At 42.8% G+C, this 19,888-nt stretch overlaps 3 protein-coding genes across 4 annotated transcripts in view; 1 reads left to right on the top strand and 2 right to left on the bottom strand.

Annotated features, from left to right (window-relative positions):
• The window catches only part of pgap1 (post-GPI attachment to proteins inositol deacylase 1), a 21,730-nt gene extending 9,059 nt beyond the window's left edge, over positions 1 to 12,671 (bottom strand). Inside the window, exons 1-20 of the mRNA XM_040147525.1 lie at positions 12,434 to 12,671; positions 9,618 to 9,771; positions 7,729 to 7,904; positions 6,732 to 6,903; positions 6,151 to 6,311; positions 5,747 to 5,799; positions 5,574 to 5,640; positions 5,226 to 5,331; positions 4,888 to 4,946; positions 4,524 to 4,607; positions 2,462 to 2,511; positions 2,234 to 2,285; positions 2,077 to 2,154; positions 1,260 to 1,335; positions 1,102 to 1,175; positions 960 to 1,011; positions 810 to 876; positions 608 to 713; positions 433 to 471; positions 31 to 215 (exon numbers count right to left, since the gene is read on the bottom strand). Of these exons, the coding sequence (XP_040003459.1) occupies positions 31 to 215; positions 433 to 471; positions 608 to 713; positions 810 to 876; positions 960 to 1,011; positions 1,102 to 1,175; positions 1,260 to 1,335; positions 2,077 to 2,154; positions 2,234 to 2,285; positions 2,462 to 2,511; positions 4,524 to 4,607; positions 4,888 to 4,946; positions 5,226 to 5,331; positions 5,574 to 5,640; positions 5,747 to 5,799; positions 6,151 to 6,311; positions 6,732 to 6,903; positions 7,729 to 7,904; positions 9,618 to 9,771; positions 12,434 to 12,565 (1,943 nt within the window). The 5' untranslated portion in view covers positions 12,566 to 12,671. The remainder of the gene's footprint in view (positions 1 to 30; positions 216 to 432; positions 472 to 607; positions 714 to 809; positions 877 to 959; positions 1,012 to 1,101; positions 1,176 to 1,259; positions 1,336 to 2,076; positions 2,155 to 2,233; positions 2,286 to 2,461; positions 2,512 to 4,523; positions 4,608 to 4,887; positions 4,947 to 5,225; positions 5,332 to 5,573; positions 5,641 to 5,746; positions 5,800 to 6,150; positions 6,312 to 6,731; positions 6,904 to 7,728; positions 7,905 to 9,617; positions 9,772 to 12,433) is intronic.
• tyw5 (tRNA-yW synthesizing protein 5) lies at positions 12,201 to 19,888 on the top strand. The gene is made up of 9 exons (XM_040147526.1): positions 12,201 to 12,218; positions 16,688 to 16,851; positions 17,831 to 17,985; positions 18,066 to 18,135; positions 18,236 to 18,280; positions 18,442 to 18,579; positions 18,860 to 18,947; positions 19,084 to 19,200; positions 19,522 to 19,888. Exons 2-9 carry the CDS (start codon positions 16,771 to 16,773, stop codon positions 19,839 to 19,841), a joined length of 1,014 nt encoding a protein of 337 aa, XP_040003460.1. The 5' UTR covers positions 12,201 to 12,218; positions 16,688 to 16,770; the 3' UTR covers positions 19,842 to 19,888.
• Positions 14,238 to 16,703, bottom strand: maip1 (matrix AAA peptidase interacting protein 1). 2 transcript variants are annotated; one of them, XM_040147529.1, is made up of 6 exons: positions 16,600 to 16,703; positions 16,150 to 16,388; positions 15,983 to 16,054; positions 15,475 to 15,601; positions 15,245 to 15,395; positions 14,238 to 15,139 (listed from the first exon to the last, which is right to left on the bottom strand). In XM_040147529.1, exons 1-6 carry the CDS (start codon positions 16,619 to 16,621, stop codon positions 15,061 to 15,063), a joined length of 690 nt encoding a protein of 229 aa, XP_040003463.1. In that variant the 5' UTR covers positions 16,622 to 16,703; the 3' UTR covers positions 14,238 to 15,060. The 2 variants fall into 2 exon arrangements, with proteins under 2 accessions (XP_040003463.1, XP_040003462.1); XM_040147528.1 differs by lacking the exon at positions 16,600 to 16,703 and having other exon boundaries at positions 16,150 to 16,591.

The following is a 19,888-nucleotide window of genomic DNA, read 5'->3' as shown; positions in this document are numbered from 1 at the left end:
CAATTTCACCATTAGACTTCCAATGCCCACCTACGTAAGATGTGCAGAATATAAACAGGCAGGATGACTTTATGAGGTTGCAGGCCTTTGCCCACCACCTGGCTCATGCCCAGAGTTCGCCTTGTCTTGAGGATGGAGGACAGCTGCCCCCCACAGGCCAGGAGGAGGGTTACAGCTGTGTACACTGGCACCATAGGACCACAGAACCTCAGTATCTGTCAGATAAGAGAGAGGAGATCAGACCTGGGCTTTAATCACATCCGAATCACCGTTTGTTCATGAAGAACAACACATATATGTATAGTTAACATTTTTGTTTAAAAAAGGTTTAAGATGGTCTAAAATGTTCAAGCAGCGATGATTTAAAATGTCTCGACACCATCAAAAGATATCTGCTATGTCACCAAAACAAACACAAGAAAGGTGTCGTACCTGTCCCAGCACCCTGGGTAAGGAGGCCCTTATCGACACCTGAACCAGAAGGTACACATAATTTGTTTAACATATCCATATTAATGATAAAAACAATGTTTTACATGATAAATTGTCATCAGGATGTCTGTGAAAGACAGAGGCTGCAGTTAAGAGTAGTAGCTAAGAGTAGTACCTTATACTGGCAGTTGGGGGCAGTGTGGAGCTGAAGGAAGACGTCTGAGGTGTTGTCTGGACGACTTGTATGGAGCATCCCTGAGATCTCAGTAGCTGAGGGGACACTGGTGAACAGACCACACCAAGTCATAACAGAAACAGTGAACAGGTCGTGTAAATCTACAAGAAAAAGAAACAACAGCCGGGAGACGATAACTAACCTGACTGTGGTTAAAGAGTCCTCTCTAAACCACGGTACCATTATTCTGTACACATTGGGCAATCGATCTGCAGACAGAAATACAGTAATTATATCAAATTTCAGCATGTGCACATGTGTCTGCCTGTGTATATACAAAAAACAAACTTACCTTTATGTACTTTGCACTGGCTTGCAACATTAATTCTGAAAGCCTGATAGACCTAAAGTCACAGAGGTGTTCAAAATTTAGTGAGACAGTAGGAAGGGGGATACTGAGTCTAGCTAGCAGCAAATAAAGCAATGAATGTTACCTGGTGAAAGTGTTGCAGCTCAATGGTGTGAAGAAGTCCAGAGGAGTTGACTGTGACATCGCTGACAGTCAAACCTGCAAACCCAACAGTTACTTAGAAGGAATGCGTCTCTTTTCACTTCAGGTTTGAGAATCAGCGTCACCAGCAGGACAACTCACCGAAGGACAGAACATGTGGCACTGGGACAGACAGAGTCTGAGATTCTTGTCTCTGCCACTCGCACTCCACCGTAAACTGTGGAACGGACAAACTTTGTGCTGTCATTTGTATAAATTAACGTTAATGATTATTGAAAGTTTGGGTAACTTCTTCTGTTTCTGCTTCTTTGACTGTCTGTTTTTTCTGGCCACATTTGCCATGTTGACTCTTTTTTTCAGTTCTTTGATTCCACTTATTCTACGACTGGCTGTGACTGATGACACCAAATTTTGTACAAACATTCATGGTTTCCAGTGATCCCCTGATTTTTTTCTCTAGCACCACCATGAGGTTGACATTTTGCTTTTGAAGTTAAACTTTCATGCTGCCCTCAGAATGAAATGTAATAATTCTGATGATCCCCTGACTGTTCGAGTGCAATCATCAGTTCTTTGGTGACGTGTGTTTATGACCAAATAACTGAAAAACTAAGGACATTCCCATCAGCCTCAGCTGTACTTTGCTAGGTACATGCTTTGCCGAATGCTAACATGCTTAATTAAGATTGTGGAGTAGGATCATAATTAGTAAAAACATTACCTGCTAAACATGTTAGTATTGTCAATGTGAGCATGTTAGCAGGCTGAAGTTAGCATGTAGCTCAAAGCACCACTGTGCCTCAGTACAGCCTCACAGAGCTGCTAGCATGGCTGTAGATTCCTACATTTTGTTACTGTTTCTTCCCTCACAGCAGCCCAGTCAAATAGAGAGACAGGACAGAGAGCGAGACAGAGAGTTCATCCAGAGAGTAGTGAGTTCTCATTTTGTTTCAAGTACCTGTCTGCCATTGAGGTTGGAAGCTGAAACAACTAGATGAGTAACTGTAGACAAGTCGCTGAGACTCAGAATCAGGACCTGAGGAGGATAACAGACAGTTAGGAGAAACCAACAGCACATCAGACTGGACTGGACAGAGACTCTACAGGATAATTACCTTGTATGGTGGCAGGAGCTCAGTTCCCATAGACAGATCTACAGCATGCACACTGGAAAATTCAAAGAACACGAATGAAGCGCAGGGGAAATACATACATCAAACATAACAAAAGAAGTGGCATTTTCTCAGTGATGACTGCAGAAAAACCACAACATTGAAAACATTAAAATATTGATTGAAGACATTATGTGGTGGGCGGGAGATACTCTACAATCATATTCTTACCATGAAGAACCGTTCTTGTGCACGCAACCATACACCCAGCTTGTCATCTCCTGTTGGACAACATGTCAGAATCACATTTTTCTTCCACAAATTGTTGGATGACCTTGCGTTTTAGTGCAGGTTTCTTGTACGTTAACAGACAAGAACTACATATTCCAGTCATACAGGACCAAGCATATGCTTGTGCACACATACCTTACTTTAAATTTAACCAACCTATTTTTGCTTTGTGAATTGCCTGTAGTCTGGACTTGTCTGGCATATTCACAAATAGTGCTTTTAAAAAAAAACATAATTTAATCCTAGAATTTTGGAAAATGTACACAAATTACTCTGGTTTCTACTTCACTGAATGTGTGACTTTTTCCACTTTAATCTTAAAACAGAAAAATGGTAGCCTGTTATTCAGACTGAACCAACATTTAATTTTAAATAATTAATTAATTAAATCATATAATATATATAAATAATATATTACACACACACACACACACACACACACACACACACACACACACACACACACACACACACACACACACACACACACACAGGCTTCAGAAAGTATTAAGACCCCATCACTTTTTGTACTTTGTGCTGTACACTTAATTTTAGATGGAAAAAACTGTCATTTTTGTCCATCAGTCAACACTCAAAAATCAATCATGAAAAAGTGGAAATGTTTAGAAATTTTTGCGAATGTATTAAAAATCAAAAACTGAAATAGCTCATTTACAAAAATATTCTGACCCTTAATTCAGTGCTTTTTAGAAGCTCCTTTGGCAGCAATTACAGCTTCAAGTCTTCTTGGGTAACTCTCTAGAAAGCTTTGCAAACCTGGATTTGGGCAGTTTTCCTGACAGATCCTCTCTGGGCTTTGGCTGGGCCACTCAAGGACAGTCAGAGACTTGTCTGTGCGTGATGGTGAACCGTCACCTCGTTCTCAGGTCGCCTGCACTCTGGAGCAGGTTTTCTTCAAGGACCTCTCAATATTTGGTTGCATTCAATCACTCAATTCTGACAAGTCTCCCTGTCCCTGCCACTGAGAAGCCCCCATATCATGATGCTGCCACCACCATAAATCACCGTAGAAAATGGTATTAGCCAGGTGATGAGCAGTGCCTGGTGTTCAACAGTCATAGTGATTGGAGTTCTGCCCAAAGAGTTCAATTTTTGTCTCATCAGACCAGAGAATCATTTTCCTCACACCATTAAGGTCTGATTGATGGAGTGCTGCTGAGATGGTCGTCCCTCTGGCAGGTTCCCCATCTCTGCAGAGGGCTTCTGAAGCTCTGTTAGAGTGACAGTTAGGTTCTTGGTCACCTCCCTAAACAAGGCTCTTCTTTCCCAGTTACTCAGTTTGGCTGGGCGGTCAGCTCTGGGAAGAGTCCTGGTGGTTCCAGACTTCTTCCATTTCACAATTATTGAGGCCACTGTGCTGCTGGTAACACTCAAAGCTTTAGAAATGGTTTCATACCTGATGCCTCACTACAGTTTTAAGTGCAGAGAGTTCCTTGCACTTCATGGCTTGGTTTTTGTCCCTACATGCAGTGTGAATTGCAGGACCTTATATACACAGCTGTGTGCCTTTTGTAAACCATGTCCAGTCAATTCAGTTTGCCACAGGTGGAGTCCAGTCAGGTTCTAGACACATCTCAAGGATAATTTAAGCAAAGAGGATGCACCTGAAAACAATTTGGAGTGTCAGAAACAAAGCGTCTGAATACCTGACTAATAAATGATATGGAGTTTTTGATTTTTAATACATTTGCAGAAATTTCTAAAAACATGTTCTGATTTTGTCATTATGGAGTGTAGACTGATGGGCAAAAATGGCAATTTATCCATTTAAAATTAAATCTTCAAACACAATAAAGTGTGCAAAAAGTGAAGGGGTCTGCATACTTTCTGAAGCCACTGTACGCAAATATATAGATCACTGAACAAATTAACGATGTGAGTGATGATTCAGAAGTCTGAAACCAGCTAAGCGAGATGGACCATCGCAAAGGTTGTAGCCCAAAACCAAAGGGATGACAACATAACAGTGGTGAAAACTCACCAGATTGTTGCTCCGACAGTAAAAATGGCTGTAGGCTTTCCTGCGACTCGACAGGGCAAACAGGAAATATTTGACCTGTCCTTCCTGTAGACAAAGAGCGACACTGACGACAACTGGTACATTTTTTTTCTGTCTGTAGATCATTATTCAAACAACTAGGCTAGACATTAGTCAGAATGACTGCATTTATTTGTATGAGATGATAGAGAGAAATTTTACAATTTGCTTCAGTAAAAAGGCTATGGTAAAGCAATGAATAGAAAAATGTATCTGGCTGAAAATCTCTGGTGCAGTCCTCAACGATTAGAATTCATTCCGCTGTATGTAAGGAGTTCATTGATTATTTTGGTACAAAGTTTGGTACCTTCGGTGTGCTGTAAGCCAGACGCAGTGTGTTTACTTCACTCCACACTTCAGGAAAATCTAGAAAAACAAAGATGAAGGGAAAGAACATAACAATATGTAATAAAATATGAGTGATTCTTAAGTAGTGTCACTCAGTTAAAACTGAAGTTCACTGTGCTTTAAAAAGTTAGTGAAACCTCCAAATATTTTAAGAATACAACACAAAAATATGAAAGACATGTAAATATATGGCTCAATGATCGTTTAAAAGAACATGAACAGGATAGTGCCATAAACAAACAAACAAACTGCATCCGTTTATCCCAGCCTCTTGTTGGTAAATTGTTTCTCTCTAACCTAAGATGGAGATGGAGGTGTCTTGAGTTTCTCCCAACATCCTGACAGGATGTCTGATGAAGTGATGGTTTAGTACAGCCATTTTCTTCTCCGGGTTTTCTGTGAACTAATAAAAACACACTGATTATCTTGGAAACAGGTTACATGTGCTTGGAATGAATGCTTATCAGAGATTAAACATTTCACGGGCTTTGATTATTTGATGGTTGTAAAACTCCCACTAGTCTCTGCAAAAATAACTTCTTTGTTCTAGGACGACACCCCCTCTATATTTCTTCGTATAACATTTTTCACAAAAAGATTAATTAAAAAAAAAAAAAAAGTTCATTAAGGTGTGATTGTTCCGACCTGTTTGGTTTCAGGATCAATGAGGTCGAAGAATGCCCTGACAGTAGCAAGAACCAGCTCTTTGCACCTGCAAGACAAAGACATACACACAGCATATGAATAACCTGAATAATATTTAAATATGGTTCGGGATAAATGCATAGTCTACCAAAACATAATGTCATGTCTTTTACCAAACAATGGACAGGTGGTCAGTGGACACCCATGTCCTGGGAACAGCAGTTGCCTTGATAAAAATAAAAGACATTGAAACATAAAGTAGAGCAGTGCAGGATCAAACACAATCTACATTTGCATTCTCCAGCACCAAATAGTCCCAAATAGTCTTTTAGTATTGTCATTGCATCTAACAAGGCAAAAAATACTACTACCAGAGAAGGGATTTTTTTTGGGGGGTGGAAACTATAGAAGAGGAACTTAATTTTGACGTAGTCCCTTCAGTCCAAATGCAGGTGAAGTTACTCAGGTCTTACTCGGGTCTTAAAAACGTCCGTGGTTTCAGGAAAAGTTCCTGTCTTTGAAATAGGCTCAATCATAAGGCCAAGTGCCACTTAACCAATTAATGAATAAATCTTACCACCAGTGACAACTTATTGGGGTCTCCTGAAGGACAAGGAAGGGATGTTAGGCCAGAGCGGACCTGGTAGTCACGGTAACCACCCCCAACAGACAGGACTGTGATGTTTCGGAGTTTGCTCGCCTGGTTCACCCACTTCTGTCTCACTGCAGAGTAAAAATCTGTATACAAGAGGGACAAAGAGGAGGGAAAACCAATGCAAATATCCACCATTTATGTGAATTCAGATTTTATCTTATTGTCATATTGATCAGTTCTTTTTATATTTGCATATAAAAATGAGTCACTACCAGGTTTAGGAACAAAACAGACCACATTTGAGTCTTGATTTTGGGTTTCTTAAGGGGCAACTGTTCAAAAATCCTAACATATGGTAAAAAGTTCAGTGCTAGTTCAATTGCCATATGTATGCTGGTTATCATACCAGCTGATCACAGCAGCAACTGATTTTACTGATTAGTTCCTCCTCTCAGGCTGAAAGTATGCAAATAATCTTGTCTTTCCTTTGGAAGAGGACATACTGTAAATCAACACACAGTGTCAATGTACCAGTTAAGACTAAGAATGAGAGTTGTTCTTACCCAGCAGGTATGGGTCCAGGGCCAGTACTGGAGCCAGGTGAGGAGAGGCCTGGGTAATGATGAGGCTGACCAGGTTGGTGTTGAAGCGGGGCAAGGTGAACAGCGCTCGAGCCACCACTCCTCCCATGGAGTGGCCCACAAGTGCCACGCTCTGCGGAGGGTTCTTCAGATGCTGGCGAGCCGAGAAAGAGAGAAGACAGATTGTTCAATCCTAACCTAACCCACTTATTGGCTTGAGGGTTATGCATTTACCAGAAAGTGCTAGAAAAATGAACGCTTTATTATTTAAATGCGATAACGCCTCATGTTTCTTTCAGCTTGTGACCTCTGTTTCTCTTTGCTGTTGTCCTTTGTATTTGGCATTAGTTGTCATGACTTTTGAAGAGTGCTCCTTTCGATCCTTAATTAAATTACTTTGCAGATTTTTTTGATCAGTGCACCTGTAGTATGAGCACAAATGATACGACCTCATTGGATCTCTGTTAACGGTTTCATGTTGCTTTCAAACCTCATATCCAACCGCTGGTTGCCAGACTGCTTTTACCGCTGGCGAAAACTACTAACTAGCATTTATCCCAACATAAACTGCCTCTGTAGTGGTGTTTGCAACTGAAAACTCTACAGATTAAATCCATGTAATATACCTGTAATTTGTCAATCCCCTGTAGGTTGACAGACATTAATATTTCATTGACACTGGAACATTCTATCCTGTAGTAACGGCGTGACTTGATGGCACACCTTCCTGCTGGCTTCTTGTAATGTTGGCAATGTAGGAATTTTAGTTTATAATAGTGTTGCCTTGTCAAATTTATTACTGCATGACTTGCAAGTCAGAAGGATTAACTAAATGCTTAAAAATGTAAATGTAGAAGGTGATGAGATGTGGTGTGTGTGTGATATGTATCCCCCACAGTGAAATGTTACTCCACCAGCAGTATCTGTGATCTAGAGTAAGTATCCCTGTCTGATGAGTAGATGATATTTGAGGCCTGACCTTGTACAGCCTCAGGATGGCCTTAATGCTTTCATGCAGGAAGTGTGTCTGCCGGAGCAAACTGCCACCGTAAAGGGCCACCAGCTCCTCATTGAAGTCCACGGTGAACACGTTGAAGTGGAGACCTCCCTCCATGTTTTCAGCCTTCCTCAGGGCCACCGAGCCCAGGGAGCGAGCTTCATGAAGAGAAGAAGACATTCGATCAAATAATAATAGTAGGCTGTGTGTTTTTACAGACAGCATAAAGTGTGAAAAGTTGAGTGAAATCATACAGATTTGGTCTTTGGGATCAATGCTAATCCTTAACTAATCACCACCATATGCTCAACTTGCTAATAATGCTAATTGGCGTCCTGCTATAAATATCTATGCACCGCTGTTGTGCTCAAATTATTTTTTTTTATATATTTTGAATTACTGAATGGAGCTATCTTGTCTTGAACTTCTTCAGATCCTCAGAGCAGCTATTCATGACCTAAAAAGAAAACCTTCAGTTTATTGTTAAAAAGGCTCATTAAATTTACATAGGCTATAGTATTTTCTTGTAAGGCAGAGCCCTGAAACATCCCAGCAACGCTCAGATCTGATCAGACACTGGTACTTCATCAAGCTGTTTTTAACATGTGATGCTTATCAAACAACAGCTGTCCTCACCAATACATCATCTCGAATAGTGTGATTGTACAGAGAGCATGTTTAATGATCATAAACACACACAAAAAAAACACGTGGGTGCTCTCCTCCTACACACAACTGATAGCAAGAACAAAGGGCCAGTATAATCTCAGAAGGGTTTTGTACAATAGAGAGCATAGCTCAGTTAGTACGTAGAGAAGATCAGATCTGGGCTGAGAAGATCCCGGTATAATCATCCATGACTGAATTGTTTCCAACTTAGGCAGAGTCCTGAAAGCGCTCAAATTTCCCACTGTGTGTGTCGCTCAAGTTACAAATACGAATTTTGACCCTGTCTTTACACCTGAATCTGACCGGACAATGACAATCCAATCACAAAGCAGAGTCAAAGTCTTCATTCAGAGGGCAGATGGTTCTGTTGCCTGAAAGGTGTACTAGATTTTTAAAAGATGGTAGACGGTACGGGCTCTTCCGCGATCCAGGTTGGTTTGCATACATACACGACACATTAAATGGGACCTTTGAGCGTTGATTTTTACACACAATTTTCTGTTTTGTACACAGATGTTTCACAAAAGCACTTCTTTTTTTCACAGTGTCTTTGTGTAGCCTCACCACTGAAATAAAAATCTTTTCTACACGTGTACAAACTTGAATTTCTCATGCAGCTTTATTTTTCCAGGTATAGAGAGTTTCATTTACAGCTACAATCTTTGGAAGTATTTGTGAACATCAGTTTACAAGCTCAAAATCTTTGTGATCCTAATATGAGCCGATGAGAGTATCCTTAAAATGATACTACAGAAATCCTAGAGAAACAAGAAAAACACCAATGTAAAATGGTAGCAAAAGAAAATTTTTGAAGAAGATTAACACATCATCTAATGTTTACATGTAAATTCCAAATTCCAGCATCACATACACCAAACAGACTGCAGAAACCTGTCTTCTGTGGAATGTAAAGCTATTACACCCAGTGTCTTAAGACTGAAAACTTGTGAGGGACAATCCAGTTTGCTTGCTGGTTAGGAAGAGACTAGTCAACAAAAAGTCCTAATGTCCTCAAACACCTCAGCACATCCAATTATCGAAAAAAGTCGCCCCCTCCTGGATGAGCATTGAATGCCTTTGTTGTACAAAGGCAACTTCCACTTGCCTGGTTTTCTACCTTTTCTAGTTGCACATTTAAATGCAGGTACTGAAACCTGTCATGGAACATCTTCAAATAGCCACTTTTAACTTTGTGTACCTACCTTGTTTATAACTGCCAGCATTTCCAGGGAGGAAGAGCACAGGGGCACCGGTGAGTTTGAGCGCTCGGGTCTCCTGGGCGTATAGACCCTCTCCATACAGGTAGAGCCCGTACGCTGGGTACAGTCTGGCAACACGACGAGGCAGAGCCACACGCTGCGTAGCCAACATGCCCCCACACAGACACAGATTAGGATATAGAGTTCCATACTTACATTCAAAACACACACAGTTCACCAACTTTTTGTCACACTTGTAAATACTTCAGGTGACACTTTCACTAGAAAGCACTCTAAAGACACAAGACGTGTACAACTACTCTCTAGCTAGTGGACAACACCTCACCTTACTTACTTTAAGTACCTATTTTTGGTTTTATGTGAGAATTAATAATATGGTGAAAAATGCTAACAACCTCCTGTGAGGTCAGATCACATCAATGCTGATTGTAGATTTGAAATGAAGTCATCAAGATATGATTAAAGCATAGACTTTCAGCTTTAATTCAAGGGGTTTAAAGGTCATTTTTATAGATAGTCCATCATTTTCAGAGGCTCAAAACTATGTGGACAATTGACAATTGATCAGTTTCATGGGAAGGTGTGGCCGGTTCCTTTTTGATATTTCATGACAAATTAAGCAGATAAAAGTTGGAGTTGATTCCAAGTGTTGAATTTGCATTTGGTAGCTATGCATGGGAACTCTCAATATGTGGTCCAAACAGGTGTCGATGCAAATGAAGGGGAAAAATTAAACTTTAGGAGTGGCCAAATCAACAATTTGGTACATTCTTAAAAAGGATGAATGCACTGGTGAGCTCAGCAAAACCAAAAGGCCTGGAAGGCCACAGAAGACAACTATAGTGGATGGATGCAGAATTCTTTCCTTGGTTAAGAAAAACCCCTTCACAACATCTAGCCAGGCCGTGAACACTCTGGAAGGGGTAGGCGTATCATTGTCAAGTAAATGTAAATACAGAGGGTTTTACCACAAGTTGCAAACCACTGGTAACACTCAAGAACAGAAAGACCAGATTAGACTTTGCCAGAAAACCTCTAAAAACACAGTTCTGGAAGAAGATTCTTTGGATAGATTAAACCAAGATGAACTTGTACCAGAATGATGGGAAGAGAAGAATATGGAGAAGGGAAGGAACAGCTCATGTTCTATGGCAACCACATCATCTGTCAAACATGGTAGAGGCAGTGGTATGGCATGGGCATGTATGGCTGCCAGTGGAACCAGGTCACTGGTGTTTATTGATGATGTGACTGCTGATAGAAGTAGCAGGATTAATTCTGATGTGTACAGGGCTTTACTATCTGCTCAGATTTGGCCAAATGCTGCAAAACTGATGGGACGGTGCTTCACAGTACAGATGGATAATGACCCACAACATACTGTGAAAGCAACAAAAGAGCTTCTCAAGGAAAGAACAGGAATATTCTTCAATGGCCAAGTCAGTCACCTGACCTCAACCCCACTGAGCCTGCTTTTCACTTACTTAAGACAAAACTGAAGCAGAAAGACCCACAAACAAGCAGCACCTGAAGGCGGGTGCAGTAAAGACCTGGCATCTCAAGGGAGGAAACTCAGCCTTTGGTGGTGTCACTGGGTTCCGGACTTGAGGCAGTCATTGACTACTAAAGGATTTTCATCTAAATATTAAAATAACCCTTATATTTATAATTATGTTGGTTATCTTCAGAGGCAAAAGCCTCTGAAAATGAGGGACTATGCAGGGCTGTAATTCCTAAACGGTTAATGCAACATTTTTGTTAACACCCATGAATTAAAGCTGAAAGTCTACACTTCAATCACATCTTGATTGCTATTGTGGTGGTGCACAGAGGCAAAATTACCAAGATCGTGTTACTATCCAAATACTTATGGACCTAACTGTATACTCAACATGTGTAAGACTACATCTGTGGCTGGGCAATATTGATTAGAGGAGAAATGATAAGCCGATTGATCAAGTTGATTGCTCTTGGGAATCAGGAAATAATTGTGAGGGATATTTTATCAGTATTTTCAGACTGATTTGTTAGACGAAATAATCAAAATGAGAACAATTAAGGTATTATTTGTGACCCTAATAATCAAAAGTTGACAAATATCATAATACCGGTCCATTCAGCTTACACGGTGTTATTTCCCTGTAAAGCAGAGGAGAAAAATGACGAGACTGAACCTGTTCACAATAATACAATGATCAAAACCACATCTAGCACTTCCCATAATTACTGTATGTTAGTTCTAGAAGTAAGATTGATGGCCATATAGTGCATCGCCTCCAGCGGTGCTCCACAGTTGACCACATTAGTGGGCATAGAGAGCACTGCAGGGCGACCTACATCACATTACTTCACATGTAACATGTAAAGCTGATCCGCTGCTGACCTGCTGAGAGGATTCAAGGATCAGGACTTGATTTATGGTTTTATAACCTGGCTAACTCTGGCTAATCTAACCCGAATCCTCGACAAACACGCACACCCCAGCCCAGATAGGTGTGCGCGTGTAAACAGAGAGAACTGAGGAAACGCATTAGCCCAGCTGTGGGGCAACACAGCCTTGCACCTGACGTTCCTCGACGCCAGGTAACGTGAGCAGATTTGAGTTCAGGAAATTAGCTTTCCAAAGGCTGGACAGTGATAACTCTCGTTGTCCGTTCGGGTCCAAACGAGAACACGAACCGTGTAGCGAGGTGTGTTTAGCCTCTGGCAGAGGCGACGCCACAAAAGCGGTGGCTCTGCGGGCTGATTCCTGGCTATTTCCCGGCGTGTGTAGTACAACAGCGAGCCTGTCTACTCACCCGGTACTCTGGGTATTCAAACATATAGGTCATACTGCATCTGTTGTGCTCGAAGCCAGTCAGCAGCTCCCGCAGGCCGACCGCCAGGAGACCCAGAGCGAAACCGTAAAAGGCCACAGCGGCGAGTTTCATGGTTCGGTTCTGACGCGGGCTTTTAGACACTACAGGTGTTCATGGTTCCGTCTTCACGGTGTGAACTCCCTGCCGGGGAAGACGCCACACAGGTTGTCATACTCACCGGCTCAACCCCACAACAGGAACTACATACTGTACAGCCCGTAGTGATTGGCAGGTTGCTCGGGCCAATGGAAGGAGAGCACAGAGAGAATGGGCCAATAGGGGAGCAAATGGCGAGTGACATATCATACATTAGGAATTGCTAAGTTTAGCTGTTTTTGCTAAGTTCGATCAGTTTCCTTTCTTTCTGTTTTCCATTTCATCGCACATTTACTCATCTTTTAGTGTGTTATCACCATTTATATATAAATTTTGTCTTAAATTATGGCCAGATCTTCATCTAAGTTACAATCATGAACAAACACAATCTAATTTAACTAATGAGACAAATTATTGTTCTCATCCACATGGAAAACATAATTCAAACAGTCACAGAGTAGGTTGGAAAAACTCTGTGAACCCCGCAGCTAATGACCTCAACTAAAGCTAACTGGAGCCAGGAGTTATCAAAGCTGGAGTCCAGTCAATGAAACCAGGAGCTGGAGCTACTTAAACTTTTAAAAAACACTGAAACATTTTGAGTTTGCTGTTTACAAGAAACTTTTGCTGATGTGAACCATGTGTCACAAAAAGGATCTCAGAAGACTCAGGATCAAGAGTTGCTGATTTGCATGAAGCTGAAAGGGTGAGAGAGTCATCTCAGAGAGTTTCGATATTCATCAGTCCACAGTCAGACAAACTGTTTATAAATGGAGAGGACTTAGTTCTGGGGCTACTCCACCTAGAAATGGACAAAGCGCAGATGCTCAGTGAGGAAACAACGAACCTCAGAGTAACAACTAAAGGCTAAAAGGAATCTTTGGAGCGGGTTCATCTGTTCATGGGTCGACCATATGCAAATCATGGTGCACGGTTGGAAGGAACATGGAGTCCATGGCAGGACGGCGCGAGGAAGCCGCTGCTCTCCACAAAAACATCACTGCATGTCTGGGGTTTTCCAAAGAGCAGTTTGGCACTGCACAATGTTACTGGGAAAATGTGTTTTGGACTGATGAAACTAAGGTTGTTTGGGAAGAACGTGCATCACTACATCAGGTGTAAGAAGGCCCTGCATGCAAACATCACCCCAAAGGTGAAGTAAATCCATCCTGAACGCTGTGCAGGTCTGGTCTGCAGCTTCTTTGAGATTATTGCTGCCAAAAGAGTTTTGAGCAGTCATTAGATCCAAAGGTTCACTCACTGGTTCCATCAGCACTGTGAAGGTTTAATGGGTGTGTTCATTGAAGACACAAAAGATTACAGTTGTTTGTGTGATATTAGCTCAGGCACACTGTGTTTGTCTATACTCGACTTCGATGAAGATCAGATCACATGTTATGACCAATTAATGCTGAAAACCAGGTCATTCCACAGGGTTCACATACTTTTTCTTGCTACTGTTTACATAAAACACAATAAATGCTGAGTGTAGACAATACTACAGGAAATTTATGGCATATACTCCATTTCTCAAATCTTTAGTTAAACAATCACAGGTCTGCTGCCGCTGCATGAAGCTGCCTTAACCATTTTGTGTGGAAAAAAAACAAAACAAAAAACAAAACAAAAAAACCAAAAAACAGGCACATTGAATTGTAACACCTTTATACCACAAGATCATACACAGAGCAACAGAAGTTCTCTAATGGGAAATATAGTATCAGAAACCAGTCGGTCTTCAAAAATAGAGGCGATAAAGATGTGAGAGTGCCCAAGATCAGGTGCTACACAAGACACTGCGTTTTCTTTCAGGGAGAAGTTTCACATATTGCTTATGATGCCAAAACACGTCTTTGCCTGTTTTTAATTTTGAAAAAATTCTGCATTTAAAGTGTATGCAGCAGCAAATCAAAGACTGGGGGAAAAAAAAAAAAAAAACCCCATCTCATTACAGACTTTAAAAGTTTCAGTCACATCATCAGATTTTGGGTCAGATAGTGTCAGCAAATCAGCACATGATTTCTGGGGTCACCTAACCTTGATTTTAAGTCTTTTGCAGTAAACCCCGCCCATCTGGTATTATATAACAGCTAAAATAAGGCTATGATTCATTTGAAAATAATATTTGATTCCTCTAACCAAATTCCCGAATATACAAAACCTTTCCAAACAAAGCTAGTCAAGTTCTAATCATTGGTTTGTGGGATATTAGAGATTGGGAAGAATATAATCAGAAACAATGACATAGTGCAGACAGTTCTGGAGAGCACCTAGGTGAACGGTGAATGGTGGATGAATCCAAGTTCGTCCTGACGCTTTCCTCTGACTTCCCAGTGAGGAACTGCGTCTTGTTTTCCCTCTGTGGATAATCTTGAGCTGCCCTGTCCTCAATTTATGAAACCAAATACTGAAGAGAATTTCAAGTCTTTGATTAGTTTCCACTGGCACGTCTTCCTCAAATCAAGACCAGCTTAATCCAAAAGCTTGGAGTGCTCTATCCTCGTAATGGTCCAGTCTGGCGGCACACCTTTAGTAAACTCCCTTTGGAATCTGCCAGGAAAACGAGTCAAAAAGAAAGATCAGAAGAGGATATTCTCAGCCATGCAAAGGTTTTGCTCGTTTAGTATTTTATATGCACAAGGCCCATATACTGACTCATAATTTGCAGTTAACAGTCTCTTCGTTTCGGCTTCTCCCTCTCCACCAATGGCCACCTGGAAGATACGACTTCCCTCCATGGTGTCGTCAGGAAGGTGTGCGCTTGTCAGATACCAGAAACGCATCAGAATACTGACGAACTTTCTCCCTGGGGAGGGAAAGCACTAACACTGATTAATCCTGCAACAATGGCGACACTGACAGCACCAATATCAACAAGGCTTCACCGTTATCATCATAGTAGATTCCCACGTCCCCGGGGGTTGTGTACATTATCTCATCCGGGTCCGCAGAGAGGGCCTTCTTGTAGCTCAGTGGCAGCAGGTTGCACTTCTCCTCCAGCTTTCCAATCAACTGCAAGGACAGGAGAACGGGACAGGGCTGAACTTCAAGCGGAGACATATTACACCTCTACAAGCAGACCAAAACACCGCACGTTTCCGGTCATCTTTTTAGTCCTTGGTTTGTTCTAGGACAGGCCCGACGGGACGCTCTGCGTGATTCGGAGACGTGAGCGAGGAGCTGCTGCGCCAAACACCAAAGCGCACCATCACCACTGTGGGCGATCTGTCCGGGTCGCGTCGTACCGCAGGACGTTTTTTTCGCACTGCGTGGGTTCTTCGTTCGGGCACCGCAAAGAAGGAGACACCGGGTGAACGTGCGTGGTGAACCATTGAGGAAAGGGGGAGGAAAAAAAAAAATCAAAGTTTGGCCCGGCTCGGTTCCCATACTCACGTCTTTAGCCACAAGCCCCTCCAGAGCTTCAAACTGACACTGTGACAGGAGCCTGGACACACGGGAGAAGGCCTGCAAGATGAAGACAACATCAGCAAACGAACACGGTGCAAACTGGAATCTTAGGCTGAACACATCTGCACTTCATCTCTCGGGTTCCCCCAGACCTGCTTCGCTCCCTCGGTGAACTCCTCGATGCTGAACTCTTTGTCAAAGTAGGCCCTGATCAGAAAGTAGTAAATCCGGGTGCGGAACCAGATGAAAGGGTTCGGGATCCCGACTACCACCACCTTCTGGTTCTGTTTTTCCCCTCCGCCGTCGGTGCTGTAGGGGCGGACGGCTGCCGCCGCACCGGCGGCCGACGAAGGAGGTAGCCGCGTTTTGCCGGACCGGTTCAGGATGACACCTTCATTTAAAAAGAGACGAGTCAAGCTAAATGTCGATGGAAACCTGTAACAACCTCTCAACACGGGCAGCGCCATCTTTTGATTCCTAGGAAGCCCTCGTATCCGCGTACTTGTATCATCCGGAGAGGAACAAACAGCACATTAAAAAACCAAAAACGGATAGTGCTGCAACAGAATGCTGAGACCATGACGCCATTTTTAAATATTCACCAAACAAACACGCTCTTTTCATCGATAAGCCATATTGCTTTTTTTTTTTTTAGCACTCGACTGTGACCTATTATTTTTGTGTTTCTAGGGGGAAGGCTGAGAATGTGACACCCGCTGGAGTTCAGGAGCGGTGTACTCCGGCTGGCTGGGGAACGAAGCGGACCGTGTCCAATGGAGCTCCAGGAAAAGATCCCTGTGCCGATTCGGACGGAGGTCGACCGGGACGTGTTTCTGCGAGAGGTCTGTCCAGAGGTAAGACCTGCTGCCGACAGCGACGAGTCTGCCTCGTCACGGCTGCTGCGGGAAACCGTGTCCAGCCATACACCGCACTGTTTCTTCCTTTACTCTGTGTGCGCGCGCGTGTGTGTGTGTGTGTTTTTAAAGCAGCCGACATTCCCAACGTTGCACGACAGACCGCTTTAAAAAAAAAAATCCAGCAGTTTAGGTGGTATTGTTTACCCTTGGATACATATATAGAAGACTAAAATCTGCCGTCTATTAGAAATGATTATTCGATTAAATGATTAGTCGATCAACAGGAAATATATCAAGAATTTTGTTTGTTTATTAATAGTCTAAGCTCGCTGCCTTTTTCTATGATACATCATAAATTGAATATCTTTGGGTTTCTGGGAAACTGTGATGTCTTTATTTGTTGATATTTTATTGACTGAACAGGTCGATCAATAATGAAAATAATCGTCGTCTTCATGTCTTCGGCCCTACCAAAATGTCCTCTTAGACCTGCTTCCTAACGCTGCTGCTGCTGCCCCCCATGGTGCAACTTTAGCTTCATTTGTGGGAATAGCAGGCGTCACGTTGATTAACCTAACATCCTAATGACAAAAGTACTGTCAAATTTAGTGACTCGCCAAACGTCCTGGTCAGTGTCTGTTCCTGCCAAGTAATTCCCCCTCGTCTGACGAGCTCTCCAGCCTCCGTTTGTAACTCAGCGTCTCGTAGGCCAGGGCCCGGATAACCCCGGTGATATTATCTGGGTTCTTTTCTCAGGATTGACCACGCCCCTCCAGAGCCACAGAAGTTCAAGCCTGTTTTCACAGGCTGAGCCGTACTCGCCATGGCGAGTAAACTAAACGTCCTGGGTAAAATTGGTGGATCCCCGGTACATTTATGCGCCATCAGACGGGATCTTCGCCTGCTTTACTTTGGAGCAGGTTCTCCCCCGGGGGCCACCTGCACCAGCAGCTAAACAGCGAGTCTTGTTTTCCAGCGCAGACCGGCCGTGCTGAGGGGTGTGTGCCTCGGACCGTGTCTGGAGAAGTGGACGGCTGAATATCTTGGCCAGAGGGGAGGGGACAAGGAAGTGAAGATTCACGTATCCACTGTGCCACAGATGGACTTCCTTCGCAAAAACTTTGTGTACAAGTGAGCCTTCTCTCCCACACACACACACAGATCAGCACCCCCCCTCTGCAGATTTCTCAGCTACTCCTCATATGTCATAGGACTCTGCCATTCAGTGAATTTGTGAAAAGGGCATCGGAGAAAAAACACTCTGACTTTTTCTTGTGTGAGGTAAGTATAAAATAAGAGCATGGAATATTTATTTATTTATTTATTTTTTACGGCATTTTATTTTTCTTTTAATGACACAAACGCCTTGGTCTGATTCTAGGATGAGAGCTATTATCTTCGATCATTGGGAGAGGACGTCCGAAAGGTGTATAGACTTCATCTTTTGAATTCTGTGACGCTGGAGCGTAACTGTTTGTCTTGCTACAACTAAAATAAAGAGTTTGGAGATTTTTGTTGCAGATTCCTATATTAATATGGCAAAAGGTCTGAATGAAGCATAACACAGGTACTGTCCCTCTCTCACAGGAACCTGCGGATCTGAGCAAACAGTTCCCAGACTTGGCAGCGGACTTTCATATCCCACACTTCTTTGAACCTGATCAGTTTTTCTCCAGCGTCTTCCGAATCAGCTCCTGTGGTCTGCAGCTGTGGACCCACTACGATGTGAGTGTTTAATGTGAGTGAGGTCAGAGGTCGTTAGGAGCTGCGAGGTGGCCCAGGGGTTTTGAGTAATGTCTGCAAAGTATACACTGTAAGTCAAAGGTTCCATGTTCTGTCCCCGCTGAGGTGAGCTCTCTTAACAGGTGCTGCTGACGTATCTTGCATTCAGTGGACAGCCGAAGCGACGTTTGTGCGGATTTTCTCTCTTAACAAGAGGAAGACAGCAGTAGGTTTCAAAGATGGTAGCCTCAGTAAGCTCTCCCTCCTCTGGTCTTTCCTTCAGGTGATGGATAACCTGCTGGCTCAGGTGTCGGGGATGAAGAGAGTGGTCCTCTACAGCCCCCAGGATGCGTTGCACCTCTACCTGTCAGGTAGGACAGCTGTGGGAGAATGCCACAGTCTGCATGTTTGAATTCACAAAATATATCAGTCCAGTCCATTTTCATATTAAGCTCTGATAGTGATATCATTTGATTGGATGCATACATGTTTTTTGCAACTCCTAAGGTGATAAGTCGGAGGTTGTGGACATTGACGCCCCAGATCTGAAACGGTTTCCTGAGTTTGTGAAGGCAAAGCGGTACGAGTGTGTGCTTGAGCCCGGAGATCTGCTCTTTATCCCTGGTAAGGAGAGTCGTCCACATTAATCAGCCATTTCATCAACCCTCAAACCAAATGCCGGATATCATACTTCACTAGGCCGTTTTAACAGTAATTCAAATGTCTGTAAAGCACCTTGTAAATCAGTTTTTTGTTTGTTTGGTTTTTTAAAAAGAAAAAATGCTCTACAAATAAGTTATTCAATTTCAGCTTAAAGGATTCCAGTAAAGCACTAATGTATCAAACATTTTTACTGTAATATATTATTGTTCAGATGGAATTGAAGTAAAACTGTTCCTCATGTATGAAAGACTATACTTGATCCAGTGCCCCTGTTTTCCCCAGCCCTGTGGTTCCATAACACCACTGCGCTGCAGTTCGGTGTGGGTGTTAATGTGTTCTGGCGCCATCTACCTGCCGACAGCTACGACAAAAAGGACCCGTACGGCAACAAAGACCCAGTGGCTGCAACTCGAGCCTTCCAGGCACTGGAGAGGGCCCTGCACATGCTGGATGAACTTCCTGCAGATTATCGGGACTTTTATGGGCGCCGCATGGTTCAGCGCATCCAAAAGCGGACACGCAGTGGCAGTCTGTCGGCAACAGGTACACAGGAGGACTCTGACCATACGTTACCCAGCAGGCAATTCACCAAACCTGGATGAGTGTATAGAGAAATGTAGAGTAAGCAATAAAATATCTAAGAAGCGTG

Source organism: Xiphias gladius, chromosome 16 (genome assembly GCF_016859285.1).
Source record: "Xiphias gladius isolate SHS-SW01 ecotype Sanya breed wild chromosome 16, ASM1685928v1, whole genome shotgun sequence".
NCBI classification, from domain to species: Eukaryota; Metazoa; Chordata; class Actinopteri; order Istiophoriformes; family Xiphiidae; genus Xiphias; species Xiphias gladius.
This window is presented reverse-complemented; position numbering and strand designations above follow the sequence as displayed.